Consider the following 18,651-nt stretch of genomic DNA (forward strand, 5'->3'; position numbering starts at 1 on the left):
ACTCTAAAAGAAAGATTAGGTACTATCTGGTGTGCACTGGCTCCTCCCTCTATGCCCCTCCTCCAGACCTCAGTTAGAATCTGTGCCCGGCCAGAGCTGGATGCACCTAGTGGGCTCTCCTGAGCCTGCTAGTAAAGAAAGTAATGTTAGGTTTTTTATTTTCAGTGAGATCTGCTGGCAACAGACTCACTGCTACGTGGGACCGAGGGGAGAGAAGCAAACGTACCTGTTCACAGCTAGGTTGCGCTTCTTAGGCTACTGGACACCATTAGCTCCAGAGGGTTCGAACACAGGCAAAGGTCCTCGGTCGTCCGGAGCCGCGCCGCCGTCCCCCTCGCAGAGCCAGAAGATCAGAAGTTGGTGATGAAATCGGCGGCTGAAGACTCCTGTCTTCATTAAGGTAGCGCACAGCACCGCAGCTGTGCGCCATTGCTCCCACTGCACACCACAAACTCCGGTCACTGTAGGGTGCAGGGCGCTGGGGGGGGGGGGCGCCCTGGGCAGCAATAAGAATACCTTTGGCATAAAAAAGACACATAATACAGTCTGTGACTGTATATGTGTAAAACCCCCGCCATTTTTTAGTCAGAAACAGCGGGACAGAAGCCCGCCACTGAGGGGGCGGGGCCTTCTTCCTCAGCACACCAGCGCCATTTCTCTTCACAGCTCCGCTGGAAGGACGCTCCCCAGGCTCTCCCCTGCAGTCTCCTGGCACTAAGAGGGTAAAAAGAGAGGGGGGGCACATAAATTTAGGCAAAAGGTGTATTGATACAGCAGCTATTGGGAAAAATTCACTTCTGGTAGTGTGTATCCCTGTGTATATAGCGCTGTGGTGTGTGCTGGCATACTCTTTCTCTGTCTCCCCATAGACCTTGTCCTCAGTCAGAGCATTCCCTGTGTTTGTGCTGTGTGTCGGTACGGCTGTGTCGACATGTTTGATGAGGAGGGTTACGTGGAGGCGGAGCAAGTGCAGATAAATGTGGTGTCGCCCCCGTCGGTGCCGACACCTGATTGGATGGATATGTGGAAGGTCTTAAATGACAATGTAAACTCATTACATAAGAGATTTGATTATGTTGCTGCCGGGGGAGAGCCGGTCTCTCAACCCAGGCCTGCCCAGGCGCCTCAGAGGCCGTCAGCGTCTCAAAAACGCCCACTATCTCAGTTGGTTGACACAGATGTCGACACGGAGTCCGACTCCAGCGTCGACGAGGATGAGGCACTATTACAGCCCAAAATGACTAAGGCCATCCGATACATGATTATTGCAATGAAAAATGTATTACACATTTCAGAGGCTGACCCTGTCCCTGACAAGAGGGTAAATATGTTTGGGGAGAAAAAGCAGCCAGTGACTTTTCCCCCGTCACATAAATTAAATGAGTTATGTGAAGAAGCGTGGTCTTCCCCTGATAAGAAAGTGGTGATTCCCAAGAGAATACTTATGGCGTACCCTTTCCCGCCAACGGATAGGTTACGCTGGGAATCCTCCCCTAGGGTTGACAAGGCCCTGACGCGCTTATCTAAAAGAGTGGCCCTGCCATCTCAGGATACGGCCGCCCTAAAGGAACCTGCGGATAGGAAGCAGGAAGGTATCTTGAAGTCTGTGTATACACACTCTGGTACTCTACTGAGACCGGCTATTGCTTCAGCTTGGATGTGCAGTGCTGTTGCAGCATGGACAGATACTCTGTCAGAGGGGTTGGATACCCTGGACAGGGATACCATATTGCTAACACTTGGCCATATTAAAGACGTCGTCTTATATATGCGGGATATGCGGGATGCCCAGAGGGACATTTGCCTGCTGGGCTCTCGAATAAATGCAATGTCCATTTCTGCCAGGAGGGTCTTATGGACTCGGCAATGGACAGGGGATGCCGACTCTAAAAACCACATGGAGGTTTTGCCTTATAAGGGTGAGGAATTGTTTGGGGACGGTCTCTCGGACCTCGTATCCACAGCGACAGCTGGAAAGTCGACTTTCTTGCCACAGGTTTCCTCACAGCCTAAGAAAGCACCGTATTACCAAATGCAGTCCTTTCGTTCTCAAAAAAGCAAGAGAGTCAGAGGTGCATCCTTTCTTGCCAGAGGCAGGGGTAGAGGAAAGAAGCTGCACCATGCAGCCAGTTCTCAGGAACAAAAGTCCTCCCCTGCTTCCACTAAGTCCACCGCATGACGCTGGGGCTCCACACGCGGAGCCAGGAGCGGTGGGGGCGCGTCTCCGAAATTTCTGCAACCAGTGGGTTCGCTCACAAGTGGATCCTTGGGCTATACAAATTGTATCTCAGGGATACAAGCTGGAATTCGAAGTGACGCCCCCTTACCGTTACCTAAAATCCGCCTTGCCAGCTTCTCCCACGGGGAGGGAGATAGTCCAGACGCCTATTCACAAGCTGTACCTCCAGCAAGTGATAATAATGGTACCCCCCCTTCAGCAGGGAAGGGGTTACTATTCCACACTGTTTGTGGTACCGAAACCGGACGGTTCGGTAAGACCCATTCTAAATTTAAAATCCTTGAACATTTACATAAAAAAGTTCAAGTTCAAAATGGAATCGCTCAGAGCGGTCATTGCCAGCCTGGAATAGGGGGATTTTATGGTATCTCTGGACATCAAGGATGCGTACTTGCATGTCCCCATTTATCCGCCTCACCAGGAGTACCTCAGGTTTGTGGTACAGGACTGTCATTACCAATTCCAGACGTTGCCGTTTGGTCTATCCACGGCACCGAGAGTCTTTACCAAGGTAATGGCGGAGATGATGGTACTTCTCCGGAAGCAAGGAGTTACAGTTTTCCCGTATTTGGACGATCTCCTCATAAAGGCGAGGTCCAGAGAGCAGTTGTTGGTCAGCGTAGCGCACTCTCAGGAAGTGTTGCTACGGCACGGCTGGATTCTGAATATTCCAAAGTCGCAGCTGATTCCTACGACGCGTCTGCCCTTCCTGGGCATGATTCTGGACACAGAACAGAAGAAGGTATTTCTCCCGGAGGAGAAGGCTCAGGAGTTAGTGACCATGGTCAGGGATCTCCTGAAACCAAAGCAGGTGTCGGTGCATCACTGCACGCGAGTCCTGGGAAAGATGGTAGCGTCATACGAAGCCATTCCTTTCGGCAGGTTCCATGCCAGGATCTTTCAGTGGGATCTGTTGGGCAAGTGGTCCGGATCGCATCTTCAGATGCATCGGCTGATCGCCCTGTCCCCGAGGGCCAGGGTGTCTCTTCTGTGGTGGCTGCAGAGTGCTCATCTTCTCGAGGGCCGCAGGTTCGGCATACAGGACTGGGTCCTGGTGACCACGGATGCAAGCCTCCGCGGATGGGGGGCAGTCACTCAGGGAAGAAACTTCTAGGGGCTGTGGTCAAGTCAGGAGACTCGTCTGCACATAAACATACTGGAATTAAGGGCCATATACAACGCCCTGAGTCAAGCGGAGCCCCTGCTTTGAGACCAACCAGTGCTGATTCAGTCAGACAACATCACGGCAGTCGCCCATGTAAAACCGACAGGGCGGCACAAGAAGCAGGGTGGTGATGGCGGAAGCCACAAGGATTCTTCGTTGGGCGGAGAATCACGTACAAGCACTGTCAGCAGTGTTCATTCCGGGAGTGGACAACTGGGAAGCAGACTTCCTCAGCAGGCACGACCTCCACCCGGGAGAGTGGGGACTTCATCAAGAAGTCTTCGAACAGATTGCAAATCGGTGGGAAAGGCCACAGGTGGACATGATGGCGTCCCGCCTAAACAAAAAGCTAAAAAAATATTGCGCCAGGTCAAGGGACCCTCAGGCGATAGCTGTGGACGCACTGGTAACTCCGTGGGTGTTCCAGTCGGTATATGTGTTTCCTCCTCTTCCTCTCATACACAAGGTACTGAGAAGAGTAAGAAAAAGAGGAGTGAGAACGATGCTCATTGTTCCGGATTGGCCAAGAAGGACTTGGTACCCAGAACTTCAAGAGATGGTCACAGAGGACCCATGGCCTCTGCCTCTCAGACAGGACCTGTTGCAGCAGGGGCCCTGTGTCTTCCAAGACTTACCGCGGCTGCGTTTGACGGCATGGCGGTTGAACGCCGGATCCTAGCGGAAAAGGGTATACCGGATGAAGTAATTCCTACGCTGATAAGAGCTAGGAAGGATGTGACAGCAAAGCATTATCACCGCATATGGCGGAAATATGTTGCTTGGTGTGAGGCCAGGAAGGCCCCTACAGAGGACTTCCAGTTGGGTCGTTTTCTGCATTTCCTACAGTCAGGTGTGACTATGGGCCTCAAATTAGGGTCCATAAAGGTTCAGATCTCGGCCCTATCCATTTTCTTTCAAAAAGAACTGGCTTCACTGCCTGAGGTTCAGACGTTTGTAAAGGGAGTGCTGCATATTCAGCCTCCTTTTGTGCCACCAGTGGCACCTTGGGATCTTAACGTTGTGTTGGATTTCCTGAAATCCCACTGGTTTGAGCCACTTAAGACCGTGGAGCTAAAATATCTCACGTGGAAAGAGGTCATGCTATTGGCCTTAGCTTCGGCTAGGCGTGTGTCAGAATTGGCGGCTTTGTGATGTAAAAGCCCCTATCTGATCTTCCATATGGACAGGGCAGAATTGAGGACTCGTCCCCAATTTCTCCCTAAGGTGGTATCATCGTTTCATTTGAACCAACCTATTGTGGTGCCTGCGGCTACTAGGGACTTGGAGGATTCCAAGTTGCTGGACGTAGTCCGGGCTTTGAAAATTTATGTTTCCAGAACGGCGGGAGTCAGAAAGTCTGACTCGCTGTTTATTCTGTATGCAGCCAACAAGGTTGGCGCTCCTGCTTCGAAGCAGACTATTGCTCGCTGGATCTGTAGCACGATTCAGCTGGCTCACTCTGCGGCTGGATTGCCGCATCCAAAATCAGTAAAAGCCCATTCCACAAGGAAGGTGGGCTCTTCTTGGGCGGCTGCCCGAGGGGTCTCGGCTTTACAGCTTTGCCGAGCTGCTACTTGGTCGGGTTCAAACACATTTGCTAAGTTCTACAAGTTTGATACCCTGGCTGAGGAGGACCTTGAGTTTGCTCATTCGGTGCTGCAGAGTCGTCCGCACTCTCCCGCCCGTTTGGGAGCTTTGGTATAATCCCCATGGTCCTTACGGAGTCCCCAGCATCCACTAGGACGTCAGAGAAAATAAGAATTTACTCACCGGTAATTCTATTTCTCGTAGTCCGTAGTGGATGCTGGGCGCCCGTCCCAAGTGCGGACTTCTTCTGCAATATGTGTATATAGTTATTGCTTACTAAAGGGTTATTGTTATGAGCCATCCGTTGATTGAGGCTCAGTTGTTGTTCATACTGTTAACTGGGTATGGTTATCACAAGTTATACGGTGTGATTGGTGTGGCTGGTATGAGTCTTACCCTGGATTCCAAATCCTTTACTTGTAGTGTCAGCTCTTCCGGGCACAGTTTCCCTAACTGAGGTCTGGAGGAGGGGCATAGAGGGAGGAGCCAGTGCACACCAGATAATACCTAATCTTTCTTTTAGAGTGCCCAGTCTCCTGCAGAGCCCGTCTATTCCCCATGGTCCTTACGGAGTCCCCAGCATCCACTACGGACTACGAGAAATAGAATTACCGGTGAGTAAATTCTTATTTTTAATACCTACCGGTAAATCCTTTTCTCTTAGTCCGTAGAGGATGCTTCAAGAACCATGGGGTATAGACGGGATCCGCAGGAGACATGGGCACACTATAAGACTTTGAATGGCTGTGAACTGGCTCCTCCCCCTATACCCCTCCTCCAGACTCCAGTTATAGGAACTGTGCCCAGGGAGACGGACATTTCGAGGAAAAGGATTTATTTAATTATTTTAAAATAAGGTGAGATACATACCAGCTCACACCTCCAACACGCCGTACAACATGGCATTCAACAACAACGCATGCAATGGCATGATCAACATCAGTCACAAACTGACTGAACTCAACACAATCTGTGTGTAACTATAACCAATAACTGCAGATACAGTACGCACTGGGACGGGCGCCCAGCATTCTCTACAGACTAAGAGAAAAGGATTTGCTGGTAGGTATTAAAATCCTATTTTCTCATACGTCCTAGAGGATGCTGGGGATGCTTCAAGAACCATGGGGTTTATACGAAAGCTCTAGAACGGGCGGGATAGTGCGGATGACTCTGCAGCACCGATTGACCAAACAAGAGGTCCTCCTCAGCCAGGGTATCAAACTTGTAAAACTTCGCAAAGGTGTTTGATCCCGACCAAGTAGCAGCTCGGCAAAGCTGTAATGCCAAGACCCCTCGGGCAGCCGCCCAAGATGAGCCCACCTTTCTGGTAGAATGGGCCTTCACCGATTTCAGTAACTGCAATCCTGCTGTAGAATGAGCCTGCTGAATCGTATTACAGATCCAACGCGCAATAGTCTGCTTAGAAGCAGGAGCCCCAACCTTGTTGGGAGCCCACAGGACAAACAGAGACTCTGTTTTCCTAATCTGCGCCGTTCTGGCGACATAGATCTTCAAAGCTCTAACCACAACGAGAGACTTTGACTCCGCCAGGGCGTCAGTAGCACTGGCATTACAATTGGCTGGTTAACATGAAATGATGAAACCACTTTGGCAGAAATTGCGGACGAGTTCTCAACTCCGCTCTATCAGCATGGAAAATCAAGTAGGGGCTTTTGTGAGACAAAGCCGCCAACTCAGACACTCGCCTTGCAGACGCCAAGGCCAACAACAAGACCACTTTCCAAGTAAGGAATTTTAACTCAACCTTGCGCAAAGGTTTAAACCAATGTGATTGCAAAAATTGCAACACCACATTAAGGTCCCATGGTGCCACTGGGGGCACAAAGGGAAGTTGGATGTGCAGCACGCCTTTTACGAAAGTCTGAACCTCTGAAAGAGAGGCCAATTCCATTTGAAAAAGGATCGACAAGGCCGAAATCTGTACTTTAATAGAGCCTAACTTTAGGCCCGCATCCACACCTGCTTGTAGGAAATGGAGCAAACGCCCCAGGTGAAATTCCTCCATAGAAGCCTTCTTGGATTCACACCAAGAGACATATTTTCTCCAAATACGATGGTACTGCTTTGCCGTTACTTCTTTTCTAGCCTGAAGAAGTGTAGGAATGACTTCACTGGGAATACCCTTTTGGGCTAGGATCCGGCGTTCAACCTCCACGCCGTCAAACGCAGCCACTGTAAGTCCTGATACACGCACGGCCCCTGTCGTAACAGGTCCTCCCGAAGAGGAAGAGGCCAGGGATCTTCTATGAGCAACTCCTAAAGATCTGGATACCAGGCCCTTCCTGGCCAATCCGGAAAAATGAGGATCGCCGGAACCCTTGTTCTTCTTATAATTTTTATCACCTTTGGAATGAGTGGAAGTGGAGGGAACACAAAGACCAACTGAAACACCCACGGTGTCACTAGGGTGTCCACGGCTATCGCTTGAGGGTCCCTTGACCTGGAACAATATCTCTGAAGTTTCTTGTTGAGGCGGGACGCCATCATGTCCACTTGAGGAACTCCCCAAAGACTTGTCACTTCTGCAAAGACCTCTTGATGAAGACCCCACTCTCCTGGTTGGAGATCGTGTCTGCTGAGGAAGTCTGCTTCCCAGCTGTCCACTCCTGGAATGAAGACCGCTGACAGAGCGCTGGCCTGCTTTTCCGCCCAGCGAAGAATTTTCGTGGCCTCGGCCATCGCCGCTCTGCTCTTCGTTCCGCCTTGGCGATTTATGTACGCCACTGCTCTCACGTTGTCTGACTGAATAAAGACCGGCAGACCTCGAAGAAGATGTTCTGCTTGCAGTATGCCGTTGTATATAGCTCTTAATTCCAGAATGTTTATGTTTAGACAAGCTTCCTGGCTTGACCACTTTCCCTTAAAGTTTCTTCCCTGTGTGACTGCTCCCCAGCCTCGGAGGCTTGCATCTGTGGTTACCAGGATCCAGTCCTGAATCCCGAACCTGCGTCCTTCCAGAAGGTGAGAACTGTGCAGCCACCACAGAAGTGAAATTCTGGCCCTGGGAGATAGAATTATTTTCCGGTGCATGTCCAGGTGAGACCTGGACCACTGGTCCAGCAGGTTCCACTGAAACACCCTGGCATGGAACCTGCCATACGGAATGGCCTCGTAGGCCGACACCATCTTCCCCAGCAACCGAGTGCAGTGAAGAACTGACACCTTTGCCGGATTCAGAATCTGTTTTACCATGTTCTGTATTTCCAGAGCTTTTTCCACTGGAAGAAAAACTCTCTGCAATTCTGTATCCAGAATCATACCCAGGAACGACAGCCATGTCGTTGGATCCAACTGTGATTTTGGCAAATTTAGGAGCCAACCATGTTGTTGCAGAATCGTCAGTGAAAGGGCAACATTCTTCAACAATTGCTCCTTGGACCTCGCCTTTATGAGGAGATCGTCCAAGTACGGGATAATTGTGATTCCCTGGTTGCGCAGGAGAACCATCATTTCCACCATTACTTAGGTGAATATCCTCGGAGCCGTGGATAGACCAAACGGCAACGTCTGAAATTGGTAATGACAACCCTGCACCGCAAATCTCAGGTAAGCCTGATGTGGAGGATATATGGGGACATGTAAGTATGCATATTTTATGTCGACCGACACCATAAAATCCCCCTCCTCCAGACTGGAGATCACTGCTCGTAGAAACTCCATCTTGAACTTGAATCTTTTCAGAAAGAAATTGAGGGATTTTAGGTTTAGAATCGGTCTGACTGAGCCATCCGGCTTCGGGACCACAAACAGGCTCAAATAAAAACTTTCCCCCTGTTGAGACGGGGGTACCGTGACAATCACTTGATTTTGACACAACTTTAGTATCGCATCGCTTACTATCTCTCTTTCTGGAAGAGAAGCTTGCAAGGCCGATTTGAAAAATCGGTGAGGGGGCACATCTTGAAACTCTAACTTGTACCCCCGGGTTACAATGTCTACTATCCAGGGATCCAGGTCCGAGTGTACCCAGACCTCGCTGAAGAGCTTGAGATGTACCCCCACTGGTGCTGACTCCCGAAGAGGAGCCCCAGCGTCATGCGGTGGATTTGGTAGAAGCCGGAGAGGATTTCTGCTCCTGGGAACTTGCCACAGCCTGTGACCTTTTTCCCCTTCCTCTGCCCCTTGCAGCAAGGAAGGAGGACCCACGTCCTTTTTTGAATCTATTGGGCCGAAAGGACTGCATCTGATAGTGAGGCGATTTCTTCTGCTGTGCAGGGACCCGCAGTAGCCGTAGACACCAGGTCAGTGAGGCCGTCGCCAAACAAAACCCTACCGTTAAACGGTAGAGCCTCCATCGTCTTCTTAGAGTCAGCATCAGCATTCCATTGATGTAACCACAACGCTCTCCTTGCAGAGACCGCCATGGCATTGGCCCTTGAACCCAAAAGGCCAATATACCATACAGCTTCTTTTAAATATGCTGCAGCGTCCCTGATGTGACCCAGAGTCAAAAGTACACTATCCCTGTCTAGGGAATCTACCTCAGAGGACAAGTTATCTGCCCACTTTTCAATAGCGCTACTCACCCATGCCGCATGTGACAAATGGATTTTAGTGTATTTTCCTGCTTACGATCCGCAGGATCCTTTAGGGCTGCCGTGTCAGGGGACGGAAGCGCCACCTTTTTGGATAGACGCGCTAAAGCTTTGTCTAACGTGGGGATTGACTCCCACCTTTCCCTGTCCCCAGAGGGGAACGGATATGCCACTGGAATTCTTTTGGGAACCGGAATCTTTTTGTCTGGATTTTCCCAAGCCTTTTCAAAGAGTGTGTTCAGTTCATCAGAGGGAGGAAACGTTACCTCAGGTTTCTTTCCTTTAAACATACAGACCCTTGTATCAGGGACAGCAGGGTCCTCCGTAATATGTAGTACGTCCTTTATCGCCACAATCATGTACTGAATACTCTTAGCCAGTTTTGGATGTAATCTGGCATCACTATAGTCGACACTGGAATCAGAGTCCGTGTCGGTATCTGTATCTACTATCTGGGCAAATGCACGTTTCTGCGACCCCGAAGGGGTCTGGGTCTGTGACAAAGCATCTTCCATGGATTTTCTCCATGTTTGGTTCTTAAACTCAGATTTATCAAATCTCTTAGTCAATTTTGTCACATTTTCATTTAAAACACTCAACATATTCACCCAATCATCCGTCGGCGGTGCCGACACAGCCACTCTCTGTATTTTCTGTCCCCACTCCAGCCTCCTCCTGGAAAGAGCATTCCGCCTCAGACATGTCGACACACACGTACCGACAGCCACAAGCACACTGGGGCTATAGGAGACAGACCCACAATAAAGCCTGCAAGAGGGACACAGAGAGAGATCTGCCAGCTCACACCCAGCGCCTATCCCGGTACTGAGGCCAGTAAGGTGACTGCCCAGCCCTGTTAGCACTTTTTATATAATCAATCAACACCAAATTGCCTGTGCCCCTCCCCGGTTTTTCACCCTGTTACTTGTACAGCAGTGCGGAGGACATGGTCAGCCTCCCTGCAGCTTCTGAGGAGAGAGAAGATGGCGCTGGTCAGAGCTGTGCGGCTAAGCCACGCCCCCTACATGGCGCACTTCAGTCCCGCTCAAAATACTGATTATACTGGCGGGGGTCCCTGAACTAGTGCCCGGAGCACTGTTACTATACATGCCGGTCTGATCTGAGGTCTCATGCTGCCCAGGGTGCCCCCCCTGCAGTGCCGTGATAAGCGTGGGAGCATGGCGCGCTGCGCGGTACCTTTTTTGCCATCACTGAAGCCTTCTCATACTCACCCGGCTTCTATCTTCAGGCTTTTGTGAAGGGGCGACATCACGGCTCTGGGAACAAGCAGCTAGGCGTACCGTAGTGATCGAACCCTCTGGAGCTAATGGTGTCCTGTAGCCTAAGAAGCAGAGCCCTTGAACTAAGAAGAAGTAGGTCTGACTTCTCTCCCCTCACTCCCACGATGCAGGGAGCCTGTAGCCAGCAGGTCTTCCTGAAAATAACAAAACTAAATAAAGTCTTTTTCTGAGAAACTCAGGAGAGCTCCTCAGGTGTGCATCCAGTCTCACTGGGCACAGAATCTAACTGGAGTCTGGAGGAGGGGCATAGGGGGAGGAGCCAGTTCACACCCATTCAAAGTCTTATAGTGTGCCCATGTCTCCTGTGGATCCCGTCTATACCCCATGGTTCTTGAAGCATCCCCAGCATCCTCTAGGACGTATGAGAAAGACAGATTAGGCTCCGAGTGCAGAACTCATGTGGCTTGAATACAAACTGACTCAATACATCCGTGTATACAACATGTGTCGGCTAAAACGAACATGAATTATGTACCATTGTCAAACACTCTAATTTGCTGCAATCTAATCAAAGACAACAGCCCAACTTGCTCCTATAGCTTACAACACATGGGACATAAAATTTCCATTAAGATGTATGTTGTTGTGCTACAGCATGTAATATCCTCCTGGTAATGGTCAGCAGCCTGGAAAATACCATGCCATGCTCCAGTGGTCTCCTTTATAAGCATACTTACCGACTTTCTGGCTGCTCTGTCCGGAAGAGAGCAGCCAGGTTGGCTCAGCAGGGGGACTGGGCAATGATGAGCTGAGGGGTTGGGGTGGGGGTGGAAAGAGGCGGGGCGGAGGCGGTACGGGTGCGTGGTTGCTGTGTTGCGTCATTTAAGCTATGAGCCCGCTCTGTAATGTCGGTATTACCGGCATTATACTGCAGGGGGCGTGGCTATGATGAGCAATTCAAAGAGAATCGCATAATCGGCCTAAGTGGGTGGCCGGGCAGTGGGGACCACAAAAATCGGGAGACTTGCCTGCTCTTTCGGGAGGGTCACCCGATTTTCGTGAGCCTCCCAGCCATGTCAGGAGAGTAGGCAAGTATGTTTTTTATGTTCAGGAGCTTACCACAGGCGTCTCACTGGCATCAGACAGAACGCCCCATGCTTGGAGCACGGTTACTAGGTGACTGACAGGGCACTGGTATGGGTTGGGTATGGGTGACCGCTGCCTGGGGTCCCGCCGGTCACCATACGGACGCCGGAATCCCAGGGAGTAGAATGCTGGTGGGAGGGGGAGTGCAATGAAGCCCCTTATGGACTCACTGCGCCCGACACGCCGCTCGCTCGTTGGCAAGAGCTATTCCCACTCTATGGGTGTCGCTGACACCCACGAGTGAGAATAGTCCCTGTTAGTCGGCATGCCGACTGTCGGGATTTAGAGGGGGCGGAACTTAGCCATCGGTATTGTGACTGGCGGTCACATAACTACATCCCATTGGTACAATGATATCCGCTCCACAGTGTCTCAGCGGCATCAGACAGAACGCCCTGTGCGTCTGCGGTGGAAACGCTCTGAGGTAACTCCCTACAGCTGTATACAGTGGGCCAGCTGTAAATGATAAATAATATCGGGGCTAAAATTAACTCTTAGCCACCTGCCCACTCCCCTTCTTCACCCACACATGGAGGTGTCTCTTTACTGGGAAACACTAACGTAGAAAACCAACCCCCAGAAACATCTAGAACATAACAGCTGCAGTTTTTTATTACTGTTTTCTACTACAATACTGCTTAGGCAAACTGTGGCACCTTAGGTGCTGTGCAGCCACAAGTTATGACATGCTGGGACTTGTAGTTCTACAACAGCTGTAGACATTGGACCTCTTCTCTATACAGTGCCAGATTAACAGCCAGGGCCCCCCAAGCACAGCCTCCCACCCCCTAACAATTGTGTATTTTAGGTTGTATAGGTGATGATATGTTATTTAGGGGCTACCGTATGTATGGCTGATATGCGCACTATCGCTGACTGCACTCCTAACTGAATTGACCACTTTGTAGAAGGTTTTCAACATGCAGCCCTGCAGTTGCTGTGCAACGATACATCCCAGCATGCCCTAATAGAAAAACGGTGGAAGGGCATGCTGGCATGTGTAGTTCAGCATGCAGCCCTTCGGGTGCTGTGGAATACAGCCCTATGTATTTAAGAAAAAAAAACCCACATATACACACAGTCCCAGTTTTCCTTGTACACCTTCATGAAACAGAAAGCAGGTCATCTGCACAAGTACGGTGATGGCCAGGATACTGACACAATATGGGGGATCACATCCAACACCTCATTGAGGTGGAACACGTGTACTTCTGACCCACGGCACTTTGTTCTTAGCCCTCAAGCAAGATAACTAACACAAGCATCTGATTGGCTGCCACGGATTAGTGTGAAGGGTGAACATGAATTTAATGCCAGGATCCTAGAGCCCCTTATCCCTTGCTGAATGAATGTAGAAGGGTTCTTCCTCTAATCAGCACATCCTACCAATCTCAACGTTAGACCCCAGAGCAGCACAGGAGAATTCAGCTTCAGCAACAGAAACACTTATATAAGATTTAGGTACAGCCCTCTCCTATAGAACACGCCTACCGACGTGACATAAATGGGATTTCTCTAAGTCACAGTTCATGTACAAGGGAAACGGATACAGCAGCAATTATTCATAGACAGCCCAAGTGGAAACACTTACTGAGCATACTCTGCAAGCGGCAATTTGAAGACATCGAAAACTTCCTTGTTCTTCATTAAAAAGACGGAACGCAAGTAAGAAACAAAACACTGCCAGAGAGAAAACATTGTTGTTTAAGGACCATGATCGTGACATAAAATACAACAAACTTTCAATTTTTCAAAACTGTAATTATTAAAAAATATAGTACAAAAAAATAAAGGAGTTCACAGCTCTGCAATACAGGTTCATACACGTCGGCTAGTACGATACAGGTTCATACATGTCGGCTAGTACGATACAGGTTCATACACGTCGGCTAGTACGATACATGTTCATACATGTCGGCTAGTACGATACAGGTTCATACATGTCGGCTACTAAACCTTTGTCAAGTGGAAAGGAAACGACCAGACATCCAGTGCAAGCTGAAATCTTCTACTTTCATGTTAAATCCATACCCTGGTAGTATTAGCCCTTGCCGTGTGGATTATATGGTTTAGAAAATGGATGAACATCCGTATTTGGCTTTGCTACAAAATGCCTGTACATTAAAGCAGGTGTGATTTTCAGGGGTAGGGGGTCAATATATGTGTATATAAATAGTGGCGTAACTACCACCCCCGCAGCCACTGCGGAGGCTTAGAGGCACAGGGCTGCAGGGGTGCCACCACTGATTCAGATCAGATTGACATGCGGACTAGCCGTCCACATGTCAATCTGCTAAATATCCCTCCCAAAATAGCCACCGCCATGAACTAGACATGCTAGAGATCATACTTAACCTCTAATATCTAAATGCCAGGAACCGGGGGAGCGCATCGCACTGGCCACGGCACCCTTGCACCCTGCCACCCTGGCAGAGAGCATGAAAACCCCTTGGCGACGAGCATTATACACCCCTAGCAACAAGCATTACCCCCTGGAAACACGCATGAAATCCAGCTCATGAAATACCTAGCAACACGCATTACCCCCTAGCAACCAGCTTGACACCCAATGCATGAAACCCCTGGCAACGAGCTGGACACCCAGCACATAAAACCCCTGGCAATGAGCATAACACCCTGAGCATGAAAACCCCTGGCACCATGCATGGAACCAAGAGCATGAAACCCCTGGCAACGAGCAGGTAATTTAAAAGTAATTAGAAGCCTTACTATAGGGATTAATGTGTAACGGGCATTGCGGTGTGTGGCATAACGTGTAACGGGCATTGCGGTGTGTGGCATAACGTGTAACGGGCAGTGCAGTGTGTGGCATAATGTGTAACGGGCAGTGCAGTGTGTGGCATAATGTATAACGGGCAGTGCAGTGTGTGGCATAATGTATAACGGGCATTGCGCTGTGTGGCATAATGTATAACGGGCATTGTGGTGTGTCGTAATGTTTCACAGGCATGACGGTGTGTGGTATACTGTATCACGGGCATTGTATGTGGTATAATGTCTCAGGGGCATTGCAGTGTGTAGCATAATGTATAACAGGCATTGTGGTGTGTGGCATAATGTGTCACAGGCAGTACGGTGTGGGCCATTGTAGTGTGTGGCATAATGTGTACTAGGCATTACTATAAGGAGGAAAAATGACAAATAATGTAAGGGGCATGAATCATGATTATTTTTTCCCTGTGGTGGCCAATGTCTGGGCGTGCAAGTTGCAAAACTGGTGTATAAGGTAGTCTTTTCCTGGAATGTCACACCCCTTCCAGTGAAGCCACACCCATTTTAGCAAGACCACACCCCTTTTTGTGACACGCCCCAGTTAATTTTTTGACTTGGGGAAGAAAAATTTCTAGTTAAGCCACTGGTTAGCAAACTGCCCTAACTATAGAGTAAACTGGGTTAAAGTTGCATTCCACTCCCCAATCTTCTAGCATCAGTTAGACATCACTACTCTGTGCTGTTTCTGCACCTTTCCACTACTCTGTGCTGTTCCTGCACATTTCCACTACACAACAGAGATCAGTCACTTCCTACTTGGCTCCACTGACCTCCTTCCACGGGAGGCTGCCCCCACTGCAAGGCATGATTATATGCAGCTCTGCCCTCACGAATCAACGCACGAGTGAACAGGACATGGCAGTGATGGTAAACCTGACAACCCTAAGGAGACACAAGGGCACCCCTCTAACCTGAAAAATGGCCACACATTACCCTTAATCTTAGTCTTTTCCCAGGCTCAGCTGCAGCAGAAGAGCTGGAGTCCTGTGATTGGCTGGGAGAACCCTGTACAGGGAGCTCCCAGCCTATCAGTGGGACTCCCAGCCTGCATCATGGGACTCCCCTATTATATGGACAGCTAGCAGAGCCTGAGAGGACTAGATAATGCGACCAAAACAGAGAAGGTATTATCCCACTACCCTACACCCAAAACACGTAATACCAGGGATTTAAGGATTATAATCCAGGGAATTTTTGGAACGCAAAAACATCTTGGATCCCAGGAGAGCCTTCCCATGCATCGCTGTCCTCTCCTGAAGTACTCTGTGCTGCTAACGTTCTGATCATCTGACTACAGGTTGATCGCTCAGCACATTTTAAAGTGTGAACTCACAGATCAGCAGGGGGGGGGGGAATTTACAGAAAAAGTGTTCTGATACAACATTACAATTTCTGAAAAGACCATTGAAAGTCACATTTCATCGGCACTCTAACAGAGACGTGGTTCCATTAAAGTGTAAAAATCCATCCCTGAATACAAGCAATTTGCAGTGTAAAAATCCATCCCTGAATACAAGCAATTTGCATGATAATTTCCTACAGAGATAAAGTGGTGTCTAGATATCTGAGCACAATGTACCGTCCTTTTTTATGCCTGTTAAGAATGTAAACGAAGAATTCTTGGGTTATTCTTCAAATATATTCATTTCCAACAATGGTGACTTATCTCAGCCCTACACACTTACCCTCTGTGCGCGCTCTTTCATTTCCAGCTCCTGAGCCAAAAAGGCCTCTAGTCTTCCCTGAACATCTATCAGCTTTTCTGGGTTAATTCTGGTAATTTAAAGAATAAAAAATAATAAATAATGTAATGAGGAAGATTTATAGAAACACTGACATAATGCTGTAATTCAGATGCTTAATCTAATTTACTTTTAATTTGTTTTTCAATTAGTTTGCAATGTATAATCTGCTTTTAGCAAATTACAGAGTTTTAATTTTAATAATTGCAACAAAAAAAGTATTTAACTTTAATGATGATGATGAATAATAACATTAAAGTAGTCTGCAATATTCAATAGTTAACGCAAATTAATATTTTCATCCATTACAAGTGTTTTAAAAGGATTAGAGAAACGGTCACTCTTACGTCACACATAGAACATAATTCCTATAAGGAAAGATGGTATAAATCTCGTCTGACAGATTCAGTTTTATCAAGCCTCAAAGTCGCAGCAAGAGGACAATTGCCCAAGACGCACCCTCCGTCTAGGATTATGGGTCTTCAACCTACGGCCCTCCAGCTGCTGTGGAACTACACATACCAGCATGCCTTGCCTAGTTTTAGCATGCCTTAATAGCAAACTGTGGCAGGGTATGCTGGGATGTGTAGTTCCACAGCAGCTGAAGGGCCACAGGTTGGAGACCCATGGTCTAGATTAGGGGTGGGCAAAATACGTCCCGCGGGCCGGATGCGGCCCACAAACCGATCCTACCCGGCCCACTGCTCCCCCCAGTGCGCAATGACAAGCGGCCCCACAGGCTGAGCTGCTTGTCATTGCTCTGCAGTACCTACAAGCCGCCGGCGCCTGTCTCCCCTGCTGCTGCTGCACGGCGCCTGCCACACTGTTATCTTCTTGCCTTGTAGCCTCCCCCTCCCGCGACAACGGCAGTGTTCATGGTCAGTCAAAAAGGGGGCGGAGCTGTGTGAGGATGAGGGGCGGGGCTACACGGACCTCAGGGGGCGGAGCTACACGGGACAAGAGCAACTGCTACAGATCCATCCTTCCTGCCACTGCCAGCCAGATAAGTTAATGGAAAAAGTGAGTAAGAGAAAGAAAGTGTGTGTGTGTGTGTGTGTGTGTGTGTGTGTGTGTGTGTGTGTGTGTGTGTGTGTGTGTGTGTGTGTGTGTGTGTGTGTATGTTTGTGTGTGCAGGCAGTGGCGTCAGACTGTTTTTAGGTTAGGGGGGAGATCTTTAACGCTCGCTGTACCACCCCTAACTCCCCCCCCCCCCCCCCCCCGTGTTCTGTCACCGACTCAACCCCACATGTTCTGTCACAGCTTCACACCCCCGTGTTCTGTCACTGTGTCACCCCCGCGTTCTGTCACTGACTTATCTCCACATGTTCTGTCACCGTGTCACCCCCCGTGTTCTGTCACTGACTCAACCCCACATGTTCTGTCACCGTGTCACCCCCGTGTTCTGTCACCGTGTCACACCCCCCCATGTTCTGTCACCGTGTCACCCCCGTGTTCTGTCACCATGTCACACACCCCGTGTTCTGTCACCATGTCACACCCCGCGTGTTCTGTCACTGTGTCACACCCCGCGTGTTCTGTCACTGTGTCACACCTTTCCCCAGGGGCCATAAGACACTGGATAATTTGCTTGCTGTGCAATGATTATCCCAAATAAAATGTTAATGTGTAAAAGGGGGCTCTACCTGCCGTAATGTGTAAAAGGGGGCTCTACCTTCCGTACTGTGTAAAAGGGGGCTCTACCTTCCGTACTGTGTAAAAAGGGTACTCTATCTTCCATACTGTGTAAAAGAGAGCTCTACCTGCCGTAATGTGTAAAAGGGGACTTTACCTGGCGTAATGTGTGACAGGGGCTCTACCTGGCGTAATGTGTGTAAGTGGCGCTACTGTGTGGCATAATTTGAATAATGGAGACTATTGTGCAGCCTAATATGTATCTTTTTTGGCCACACCCCTTCCCTATGAAGCCACGTCCCTATATTTTTGGCACGTGGGGGAGCTGCTATTTTGTGTGCGGCCCTTGGATACTGACAGGAAAGTGTCAAGTGGCCCTTCAGCTGAAATAATTGCCCACCCCTGGTCTAGATGGAAACCTGTTATATATGTTATACTGTGAGTGGTGTGGAGTGGAAGGACAATACACAAGCTTTGATCAAGAGAGGGAGGTTTGTGATTGGTCTGCACTGCGTTTAAAGATGGTGAGCTTCATCGTCATGACAAA

The 18,651-nt window shown here is 49.2% G+C and overlaps 1 protein-coding gene across 2 annotated transcripts in view; it reads right to left on the reverse strand.

Annotated features, from left to right (window-relative positions):
* DDX10 (DEAD-box helicase 10) overlaps window positions 1-18,651 on the reverse strand; it is a 518,528-nt gene that overhangs the window by 403,785 nt on the left and 96,092 nt on the right. For both annotated transcript variants that reach the window (XM_063951594.1, XM_063951595.1), the window contains exons 11-12: window positions 16,416-16,503; window positions 13,529-13,617 (exon numbers count right to left, since the gene is read on the reverse strand). In XM_063951594.1, the coding sequence (XP_063807664.1) occupies window positions 13,529-13,617; window positions 16,416-16,503 (177 nt within the window). The remainder of the gene's footprint in view (window positions 1-13,528; window positions 13,618-16,415; window positions 16,504-18,651) is intronic.

The sequence above is a fragment of the Pseudophryne corroboree genome, chromosome 2 (assembly GCF_028390025.1).
Source record: "Pseudophryne corroboree isolate aPseCor3 chromosome 2, aPseCor3.hap2, whole genome shotgun sequence".
NCBI classification, from domain to species: domain Eukaryota; kingdom Metazoa; phylum Chordata; class Amphibia; order Anura; family Myobatrachidae; genus Pseudophryne; species Pseudophryne corroboree.